The sequence below is a fragment of the Numida meleagris genome, chromosome 19 (assembly GCF_002078875.1).
Source record: "Numida meleagris isolate 19003 breed g44 Domestic line chromosome 19, NumMel1.0, whole genome shotgun sequence".
Taxonomy (NCBI): Eukaryota; Metazoa; Chordata; class Aves; order Galliformes; family Numididae; genus Numida; species Numida meleagris.
This window is the reverse complement of record NC_034427.1, coordinates 5,722,089-5,734,109: the sequence shown is the minus strand read 5'-3', so window position 1 is coordinate 5,734,109 and position 12,021 is coordinate 5,722,089. Positions and strand designations below refer to the sequence as shown.

General features: G+C 36.6%; 1 protein-coding gene across 6 annotated transcripts in view; it reads left to right on the top strand.

The window, feature by feature from the left end:
* SULF2 (sulfatase 2) overlaps positions 1 to 12,021 on the top strand; it is a 145,734-nt gene that overhangs the window by 95,707 nt on the left and 38,006 nt on the right. For all 6 annotated transcript variants that reach the window (XM_021417155.1, XM_021417156.1, XM_021417154.1 and 3 more), the window contains 2 exons: positions 8,464 to 8,615; positions 11,073 to 11,242. In XM_021417155.1, coding sequence (XP_021272830.1) covers positions 8,464 to 8,615; positions 11,073 to 11,242 — 322 coding nt within the window. The remainder of the gene's footprint in view (positions 1 to 8,463; positions 8,616 to 11,072; positions 11,243 to 12,021) is intronic.

Sequence of the window (12,021 nt, the reverse complement as noted above, 5' to 3'; positions counted from 1 at the left end):
AAAAGTAATAATCATTATTAGCACTTTCACAGGACTTTACGGTAATTAACTAATGAATTCATTAAAATTCAGTGACAGTCTTCCATTTCTTCCCTCTAATACTAGGTGAAGATGACACAGTGGTTGACTACATTCAAATAATTATTTTTCCACTTCACTGTCTCAGCCTTTGGCATTTTTAAGTGATTTTAACATTAAATTGTAAGATAGAGGAGAAAGGCCATTGGTAAATATTTATTAAAGGAGGAATGAACGTGAAAAATATGCGACCAGGTTTTAACATACTGATGTACATCAGGAGAAAAATACTCTGGTTATAAGTCAGCTGCTGCGGAATTCACTCTACACAATAGTTGGATTACAGAAATACTTAGAAACTTAACTGACGTTGATCTTTGTGTACAGTTTTTTGGTAGGGAACAGTTGGTAAGCTGAAGAGTCAAACTGTAGACAGAATAATGGAGCATTTTCTGCTAGACCCTATACATGTAAAGGGCAATATTAAGAAGAGATGCAAGTTCTGAGTCACATTCTGATGCCCTAGTCATTGAGCTGTGCTGCAATTCTCCATCATATTACGTGCATATAAAGAAAACCGATTGAGTCAGAATGATGTCCTGTATGCAGGGCAGCTACTGAAGAACTGAAGGCCATCTTTTACTATGATAATTAAGTGACTTAGGAGTCAGGTTTGATTTTTAGATGAGATTTGCACAATTAGGAACTGCATTGTTTTTACCTCCTAGACATATGGGTGATGTTTGAAAGCTAGGTATAAAGTTTCTGAATTATTTTACTTGAAAGTAAATTAGTTTCCTTAGACCACCTGCTCTCTGTATAGGAAAAATTACCTTATCTAGGGCTGTCAAATTATATGTTATTTGGCTTGAGATCATTAGATTTGAAAATGATGTGAAAGAAAGCTCCAGCCTACTGGAAATATCATGACAGCAGTTACTGTGAAGGTAAACCAAGAACCTGTGCTGGAAAGGAGGTAAGAAGTGTGCTGATGTTTAGCCCCAGCCTACGTCCATGTTACTACTTCTGGCAGACTTGGTCCATGGCAGTGAGTTATTCAGATGGAATAAACTGAAAGTATTTTGGAGAATGACATTTTCATACAAAACATATTTCTGAATTTCCTGCTTCATGTACGTTAAACACTTTTTTTCTTCCCAGCTCCGACTTCACATCTATATTATCAGTTGGTTTTGAATCAAGGATGCACGTGTCTTTTCCCACTGTTTCTATGAACTGAGTTCTATGCCTTAGTAATTTCACTTTTAACATATTATAATGTATGATAGCTTAGTATGAATGCACTAAGTAGAGTTATGTTCTGATGATTATGCAGAGATTATAGAAATTGAACTCATCTGTATAGCTACTGTTTTATCACCTGTCTTCTGCATGTAGCTTTATGCTATTTAATGCACATTTTAACCATACTAGAGAGAGGAATATGTGCATTTTAGTGAATAACTCACTGAGTAAAATCCACAAAATAGCCTGCAATCAAATAAAACCTTCCAGGAGTCTAAGATGAATGCATCCACAACTACAGAAATAAGCCAGTGTCTGTGGCTCCCTTCTTTCCAGTCATATTTTATTTCCCTCTTGCCCTCTTTCTTATTTATTCCTCTAATCTATCTGTTTTCAACATAAGATGTTGTAGATTGTGAGAAGCACCTCTTCTTTTTTTTTTTCCCCTACTGCACTGTACTCTGCTGATAGGATGCCAATTTGAAGTTTAATGGCTTTGTTGTATTGATTTATCATTTCAAGCAAGACGCAATTCATAGCTTGATATTTATTCAGAAATATGATTACCTCTTCAGAGCATTCAAAATAGCGAAAATCTAAAGGGAATGTTTTCACATTTGAAAAATGTTTTTAAATCTTTGTTACTTTAGATTTTTTAAGATGGCAGTACTTATAAGAAAACATGTTGGCTTAATCTTCTGTGGTATCTTCTTGCATTCTTTTTCTTTGCTTTTGTAAAAAATGATTCTTTTGCTTTCATTAAATTTAACTTAATAATCTAATTTATTGAATATAGTTTTCCTAAGCCAATCTTTGCTTTATGCCCAAAGGTGCAAGTGTTCTATGTGGCCAGTATAGTTGTACACTTGTGCTGTAGAGTAGCAAAACACATGTCAGTAGGCAGTGGAAAAGCTTTGTGATATGAGAGTTCAAAGACTGAACAGTAAACTGTGTGTCATTTTTTAATAAAGTCCATAGCAGGACATGGATAACTTCAAAGACTGGCCAATGCCTACAGTGTAGCTTTTGCAGATAGATTCTGCTTCCTTGTTCTGGAATTGGAATTCAATTTCTAGGAGCTGGAAAATCTTCATGTGTTTTTGTATGTTTTAATAGCATGAGCACTACCCTGAGACCTGTACCTCATTGTCCAAGTTAGGAATAATAGCACTTCCCATCCTTGTGTACATGTTGTGCACAGGAGGGCTGTATGTGTTTATGAGATGGGATGCATTTAAGTACTGTGAGAGGTGACTAGTCCTTTGAAGAAAGAAAATGTTTTTTTTCTTTTTTTGTAAAACATGAAAGGTAAACATACAGAAAGTAAACGACTATAGAACCTAGATTTCTTCTATTTTGGTGAATATCTTGTTGAAAGGAATGCTGTGGTTATACTGAACCAGAGTTGGACTTTGAATTTGTAAGACTTCATTGTTTTTATTTGTGAACTCTTTTATTTGTGTTCTTCCAAGTATAATACTATGTGAAAGAAAACAGGCTTTGTTGAAATCTAGAAAGTACTTCTTTCACAACATGTCTCTGTAGCTCCCTGGATCCTTGTAGTCAGTTGGCAATATAATGAGAGGAGGAAAAATCTAAAGGTTAGGATTCTGTGTAACTATGATACATGAAAGAGAAAGGTGTGATAACTCATGATGAGTCTTAAACAAAATGTCTCATTGTCTTGGTGGTTTTGGTGTAGAGAAACATTTTGGAGATCTGAATGATCAGGCTTGGCCACCAAGGAGTGAACAGAGTGACCAGTGGTAGTGAGCAACTGAATGACGTGGCCAGCACTCCCTTCTCTTGCACTGCTCAGTGCAGGAAGTGATGCTGTTGCAACACACTGAGTCATCTTGTACTGAATTATTATAGAAGATTGATGTGTTGAAGATTGTTATTTCTAGAGTTTTTTCCTTCAAATTTCAGAGTGTGTGTGTGTGAGATAGCTGTTCAGAAAGATATTTATGCTTTACAATTCTTGTTCTGTTTAAACTTTTGTGAGCTGTGCCATAGCCATTAGTGAAAGGCAAGCTTTAGCCAAGTGACTCCACTGGGATTTTGCTCACCTGAAAAAGTAGAGAGATACGGCTTGTTGTTAGCATTCTTCTATTTGATTCCTTGTTGACCATTTCAAAATACTTGGCTTAAGCACTTTTGTTTTATTTGGCTTCATCTGCTCCCCTTCTACCAGTTCTTCTGATTCATTGAATAGATCTTGGCACTGATCCTTGGCCACGACTGTGGAATGTACAATGCAAATTCAGGAAGAGGGACAAAGGTATCATAAAGATTATTCTGCATTCACTTTGTCCTACTACCATGCTAGTTCCCCAGCACAGTAGGAAAGCCTGTAGGATATTCTGATTGCAGTGGTTACCAGTCACTATACAACATTGTTCTTACAACTATTATATTTAATGAATCACAATCAGGACTTTTGGAACATTGGGTCAGTCATTTTGATACCACGTGAGAACTGAAATTTCTGGAAAATCTCTCGTGGAACCAAATTTCATACTAAATTACAGAATTTTATTTCAGAACCCTTGTATTTCTTCTGCTGTAAATCCATTCATTTCACTGGGTTGATTCCATTATACGTTTTCAGTTTAAGAGTGTATTTGGCCATGATGTGAATGTAGAATTGAATTGACCTTTGAGCTTAATGCTCATTATATGTGTACTTAGCCATGCTGAGAACATTTTCACATTTGCCTTCCTTTCATTGTCTTTCAGAGGACAATAAGTACTAAAAGTAACTTTTCCTAGATAAACAGTAAAAAATAAGATGCCCTTTTTCCCATTCAAAATTCAGCTGTAGCTTATTGTTCAACTCTGAGCTGGGAAAAACTAGTATCACATACAGAAGTAGAAGATTTTTGAGGCTTAAAAAAAAATCCCTCTGTGTAACTGTAGGACTTGCAACTCAAAACCTCAGTACCTGGAAAGCTGTCTGCTTAGCTATATCAGAAGAACAGTGCCTTGAACGTTTCTTTGAAGTACTTAATACACAACATTCATGGTTAAAAGTAGAAGGTCAATAGCTTAAAACATGAATTTAACTTCAGAGCCACAGTGGAAAGTGCAGTTTAATGCAGTGCTACTGAGTGCATACAACTAAGTACTGGGAAGGATGTGAAGGGAAGACTCCTGGAGGACAGATGGATGATAAAACTTCTGAGCTTATAGTTCAGGAGTAACAAAAAAATGAACTTGACTTTTTCTCAGCATCATGATTTATTGTGAGAGCAGGAATATTTACAAATACCTTCCTAAATTCTAAAATCCTGGATTCTCATAAATTTAACTAAAGGTGGACCTGTTTATTCATGTAGTCTGTCACAGAATAATTCGGGTTGGGAGGGTTCTCAGGAGATCTCCTGTCCACCCACTTGCCCAAAGCCTGCATCAGGCCATACTGCTGAGCACTTGTTTCAGCCTGGGCTTCAAAAACGCCCATAGTGAGAACTGTGCTGTCATTTTGAGCAACTTGTTTCAATTTCTGACTGTTCTTTAAAGCTTTTCTTTCTATCCAAACTGAACAGAAAACTGACTATGGTCAGTTAGATCTGAACAGCCAAATTAAGGAAACTGAATGAAAGACTGAAGCTGTGTTTCTAATTCTGATCTTCTGGCAGTTCTACACTGGTGAATCCCTGACTTGCACTATGTTTTCATTTCTAATGTGAGAGCTGCGAAAGTTCTGTTACATCCAGCTTCCAGTGTTGGGCAGTCAGTATGGGATGAAAGGGTTGAGTGATCCCCTGCACTGTTTTATTGATGCATCAATACAATGAATTATCTTAGAACTTCACATTATATTGGAAATTATGAATATCCTTTGTAGAGGCACTTAAGTTCTATTAGGTATTTTGAAGTAAGAATTAAGAAAAGTAGCAGTGTGTTAGTGTATTCAGCAGTTTTTAAAAGAAAAGAAAGGTCGGGGAGGAGGAGGTGTGGAAACAGCCTTGCAGAGTTTGGTAGTTCCACGGTAGATGGTGGAGCTAGTCTGAATACTTCCAGTGAAGGTAACCACTGTCTTTTGGAGCATTTTTGAAACTGAGATGTCTGTTCTTTTGATAGGTTAGATCTGGTTTTTAAGCAGTGAGCTGTGTACCTAGTATGTCTGTGTTAACTGAGAGCAAAGGGCAAATTCTTGCATGTATGATTTTTTTTTTCCGTATAGGAAGAGGTTTTTTTTTTTAACTAAGAAACAAAACAACAACAAACAACAACAACAAAAACAACATTGAGACCTCTTGTAAAAATTCCACTCTATGCCAAAGAATTTTCCAGGTGCTTATCACTGAAGACTGAGACTCTGAGAAAACAGCTTTGAAAGATTACGAAGCCTGCGGAAGTGGTAACAGTGTACAAAGGGCTCAATTCTTCTATGTCCTGTTTTGTTTGGTCTTAGAAGAAACTATGTTCTATAGCATTTAAAGCAAAGGGAAATCACATTTTTGATACATTTATTAAAAACAGTCACTTGGTTGTTTTTCAGTGATCCTTTCATAGGCTGGATATAGGAACACAGCTGAGCGTATCAAAACAGCAGTCCCTGAGAATGTTTGTGAAGGAAATCTTGGAGCGGCTTGGAATTGGATGCACCAAAGGCATGTGTGCTCTATTGAGCAGCTGTCTCTGGTAGTGAACTAATCTGATGAGGGGAAAAATGTGTTAAAGAGAATCTTTACAATCTCAAATGAAAATCTTTCACCAGCATCAAGAGAGCTTTTTGTAACCCAATATTTTGTAGTACAGAGAAGTGATGTTTTAACAGTTTTTGAATAACAAGCCTTAAAGGGCTGAGAAGGAGGGAGGAGGGGAAAAAGAAAAAGATGTGTAATGGAACATCAGAAACAGCAGAGAATGTTACTTAAAATGCATTGACATCCATGGAAGAGTATGAAGACATTCTGAATACACAATGTGGAGTATGCAAAAGGTGCTGGAAGGAACTTCTCCCAGACTTTCCTCTATAATGCCCCTGCAGAACAACAATGAAGTAATTCATTACAGAATGCCTCTTTCCTGAATTCTTCAGCCATGGGTTTTAGGAACTGAGTGGTTTCAGTGAGCAGAGATACCAAATACATCTGTTGAGATATAATTGGAATATAATATATTGAATGGGGGACAAGAAGCTTTGGACAGCTGTATGCTTACCTGCTACTGTAGATGATGGTCAGTGTTTCAGTCCTTACTTGTTATCAGGACAAGAAAAAAATGTTCACCTGCATCCTTTAATTACCCACTATCACTATGAGTTGATTTTCATTCTTTAAAAATTTGTAGTTGTTCATGAAGCAAAAACATTTGAAAAAGTATATACTGTACAAACTGCTCCTGAGTAACATGATAGTTTTTACCTATAGTGGAGCAAATATTACTTTGTTCACTGCTGTAGGTTTACAGAGCTTGGTTAAAGAAGGCATCAAGAGGTAGGTTAGGACAGCAATACAGAGATTCTTTCCTGTGGCATGTTTCTTGGTCACTTAACCCTTTTGAAAGTGGCTCACTTGTACATAGCTTGCTCTGAAAGTAATGCCTCCTATTTATTTCCATAGGAATTATAACAGATGCAAAGAGCACGATAACACTTTGATAGAGCAAATTCTCAGTGACAGAACACTATTTTTCAACATGGTCACCACCATTAGCTATTTGCTATTTGATTGAGATGCTCTTAATTTTATGGTGTGACAGCTGTGTGTGGCCATCTGGAACGTGGCTTGTCTTTCATGTCACTGTTGCCACTGCTGTAACACACCAGCCTCCGCCTTGCTGTGCTCACATTCACTGTGAGCTGGAACTTATGAGTATTTGGTGCACAGTATACTTACCCCCTATAAACTGATTCCATTCTATTCTGTCACATTATTATTATAACTTATGATGCTGCTAATGTTTCCCATTTTTATAGAGAAGAAAATAACTATCTGGTAATAATATGGAGCTCTCTCATGTACTGTTATATATCATGATTTTTCTCTGTTCTCACTAGATCTTTTGGACAGGTTCTGCCTACTACGAACAGCCACAAATCCATTGACTTTAGTGAGGCTGGCCCTTCTTACACTCCCTGTACATACACGCACTGTACGTACACTCCTTGTACGTATGGAAGTATAAGAAGACATAGTATCAGATGCTGTAGCTGAAAGCTTAAAAAAAAAACCTTCAAGAATCAGGGAGCTGAGAATTGTGTGCTCAAAACTCCTAGATTTTGAGATAAGTATTAATCTAAGGCTGAGATCAGTGCAGCAGCACTACTGCTTCTGAATTCAAAATATTTGTAATGTCAGGCGGAACAAATGTAAAGGTCTTTGTGCTGGTCCCTGTGGTAGTGCTAGCCTGTATTGCCAGAGCATTCAGAACTTCACACGTGAGCTTAGACATGAAAACTTGGATGCTGAATCACATTGTAATCTGCAGGCCCGAGAGCAGAATTTTGCCTGGAAGCTTTAAAAAAAAAACAAACAAAAAACAGTCAGAAGAGCATGGTCTAATTTGTCCTGTGGTTGCACAGTGATGATATAACATAACGTTCTTAACTGTTTTCTGGAAAATAATTTGCATCTGTACACTTGCTGCTTACAGACCAAAACTAGCGAGTGCATCACTCGTCTGGGGGAAGGGCTCGGATGTCTGCGTGGCGTTCTGTTAGAATCCTTGCACTTAATCTGTACTTGTTCTGCAAAGCAGGGCTGCTCCTTCAGTTCTTCTGTGCAGCAATTTTAAAATTTCATCATGTTTATGGTTCTCGTTTGTCATCATTTCTCCTAAGCCAGCCTCCTATTAGTGACTTCACTGCTTCTGACAGTTCTTAGGTGGAGACCTTAAGTGGGTGTAACCACAATGAAAAACGTAGCTAAATTGGGTGATTCAGAGCAGGATGAGATAATGTGGCAACCGGTGCTATTTTAAACGTTCTCTGTTTTGCTGGTAGGAGTCTGAAAATATCAGCCCTTAAAAAATATATATAACTGTATTCCAGTGTGTCTCATATGTATTCAGAATGCAAATCAAAACGCATGCATTGTGGAGTTCTAAAATAAAGAAACAAAGACAAACTCATAACTTACCTAAAAGAAAATGTTCCAGTCATAAGAGAGAGAGAGAGATGAAAGAATGTGACTAAACAGAGTATCTTTGAGGTGTTTCTTACTGTACTTCTGCTTTCTCTACCCATAGCTTTCTTTGGAAAGTACCTTAATGAATATAATGGTTCCTATGTGCCTCCTGGTTGGAAAGAATGGGTTGGATTACTTAAAAATTCTCGATTTTACAACTACACACTCTGTAGAAATGGAGTGAAGGAGAAGCATGGATTTGACTACTCCAGGGTAGGTCTTACGGATTTATTTCTATTTCTTTAACATTTGAATGTGACTGCGAGAAAGCTGCAATTTATGGTTTCAGTCTAATTAAAGAATTCTCTTCATAGTTGAAAGCTGCTGTGTGTAACGTTAGCTACAACGCAGTAGGCTCCATGTCCAGACTTTCTGTTATCTTCTATTCTGTGAGGGTCACATTACCGAAAACATTGTTAGCAGAAATAGAAACAAACAAAACATCCTGAGACTGTTGATGTGTATTATGAGCTGCAGATGTGAAAACGGATTTAAATGCTGCGTGACAACTACTTCTCCTCTTTGTACTTTAATTATCTTGTGCTAAATCTGATTGCCATCTATTCCCCTGGTATAGAACTGATTTCAGCAGAGTTACACAAGCATAAATGAGATAAAAATCCAGTTCCCTCCAGCTAGACCCATCTTTTTATGTTAATTTAATTTACTTGTTTCACAGCTATAATATGATGGAGAATTCATAGTATCTTGCTATATTTTATGGTAATTCAGACTTTGCTGTCTGAATGAGTGGAAAAATGAACTGTTAAATGTATATCTCCACGTGTTGTTACAGGTGTGTATGTTCCTAACATCCTTTCAAGGATATTATATATACCATGACCAAACTTCCTAAAATGCTTGCTAATTATTGTCAGACATTACAGCTCAGTTACCTGTTTGCAGTCAGGAGTGTATTTCAGCCAAAAGTGTGAGCTTCCCAAAGGACCTGGATTTTCTCAAATATAATTATAAATAAATAACTGCTGTAGTTCAAGTAGTGTATAACTTCAAAAACTTACTCAGTAGTGATACTGATTTTTAAGGTGTATTTGCTTAACAGGGATTCAGTTCTCTTTCTTTTATTGAGCACAAATCCTGCCTCTATATTTTCATTTCATCAGTAATGTGTTCACAGTTTTTTCTTTGAAAGTTTGAAGTCTCTGTGATTTCCTCCTTCCCTTCACCCATTTGCAATTTTCAATTGAATGTACTTTGTACTGAAAGGTAAAACTTGACAGGCTTCTAGGATTTCCTTTCCTGCTGCCTGCTGCAAAGGGTTATGGGCAAATGATAGAATTATTTGTCTTTTATTTCCCTTCTGATCTATGAGGAATCAGAGTTAATCTTTGTAGCCATGCTACCAAAAACGTTATGGTGGAAATCTACCTGACATGGAGCAATCTCGTACAAGTGATTTCACAGAGCAGTGTTCCCCATGGTAACAAAAAGTCTATGGGAAACTTTACATTCCAAAATCCTCGGCTCGATTTTGTATATGTAACATTTGACAATGTTTAGGTTTTCATTCCGTTCAGTTTTTCTTACTAAGTTTGTTAATTAAAAGAAAAGGTCTGATGAAAATATAAATATTTTTATAAACTTCATATTCTTGCCTAATACACAGCTATGATAATAAACAGTACATGGCAGAGTTAACACTGGAGTTCAAACGAACAAGCACAAGCTGAAATACAAAATTGCTTCTCTGATCTCCCTACCATTCGTGTTGCTTGAAACCTACTTTTCCAGCAAATAACATGATAATCAGATTGTATTTTGGCCCTGTATACTTAACATAATTAATGTTAATTATGTGCCAGTTGAACTGAAAAAAAACAACCATTACTGATTCTGTCCTCCAAAGTAACTGCTAAACACTTATCCTCTGAAAATCAAATCTTTGCAAATTCTTTCAGATTCTCCAGCAGGAATTACTCTACTCCATTTTTTCATGTTCTTCCAACTTTTTAAGTTCAATTTCTAGTTTTGTTTGTATTCACAATATTTCCCATGGTACAGCAAAGGGGGGACTGTCTGCAATCCATATAGCTCCAGCAGGTACCACAGGATATGTGTACTTATTAGAAAATAGATTGTCTATATCTTCCAAAGGGAGTTTTCTACATTAACAGTGATTAATTTGATAGAGGTTTATCTCTATCAGATTGTCATTGTATCTGTAATATAGAATGAAATTTTCAGTCCAGTCAATCCAGCATCTTCTAGGTTAGAGACTTCTGGTTCAGAGGGAGACAAAGAAAAATTAACATATATTTGAATTTTAAGAGCACATTTATGGACTGCACACCTTCAAAATTTCAACACCAAAAAGCAAAATGATTAGCCTGTATTTTTACTTTAATTTTTCCTTTCGTTTTCATTAATACCTGGTCATTATATTTAGTATTGTGACCTTCACAATGAGAAGAAAGTGTCCTCTTTGAGCTTTCTCACTGTCCTTCATTTCTGTTGTTTTTCATATTTCTAGACAGCAAAGAGAGAATTATTTGGTTTACATTTAATGTCTGTAATTTACCTCCTCCTCTTTCCCTTTCTGAGCTAAGCAGCCTCCTTTTTCCTGTTTTTTATGATACCTCCCCTTCCCATCACACCCCAGCTTGAAATTATTTTTAAAGTATCTCATTATACTTTTCCTTCTACTTGCAGGATTATCTCACTGATCTGATAACCAATGACAGCATTACCTTCTTCAGAATATCAAAGAAGATGTATCCTCACAGGCCTGTTTTGATGGTTATAAGCCATGCTGCTCCTCATGGCCCTGAAGATTCAGCTCCTCAATATTCACATCTCTTTCCTAATGCTTCACAACACATGTAAGGAAAAATAAAACCCTGATATTTCCAAGTTTAGGAGTATAAATTCTGGGTGATTTTTAAATTTTTTTTTGTAATACTCTTGGCATGATTATGTCACAAACATAGGAAGAGGTTTTGGAGATTTTCTGGGGGGGAGGCGAACATTCATGTGGAATCCCTTGGACAGTATTTTCTATCTATTACAAAAATCACATAGTATGCATCACTTATTACTCCTGTTTTATAGACTGAAAGAGAGACTGCCTTAGACTGGCAGTTTCTGAATGAGTTGGTGTGTCTGTAAGTGGTGCTGTATAGTGTTTTGAAAACAACCGAAATCCTTAAACCAGTATTGTCTAGTTACCAAGTTAACGTTTTAATGATCTGCAGTGCAATACCACGGTGAGATGGTTCTTGTTTATAGCCATGGAGACTTTCTGCATGTACAGCTCTGTAATTCTTCACTACAGGATCTTCCTTCATGACGACAAATTACTCACCTGAATTACCTTATAGCATAACTGTAAAAAATCAGTATTTTTCTAATTAATGTCTTTGTGCCTTCACTGATGTTCATCACTTGTAACTTTCTTCTTGCATGCCTGGTTGATTTTTTTTGTTGTTGTTGTTTTTGTTTGTTTGTTTTTTGCTTTTTTTTTTTTCTGTGGGGAATTCTGTTCTCTTTTGGATTTGTGAAGGAACTGGTAACTGATTGAAATAATCAGTTGGTAGCTAAAGCTGCTCAGGACTAATCCAAAGTCCAGTGAAATCCATTTGAGCTTTTTCACTTCATTTAA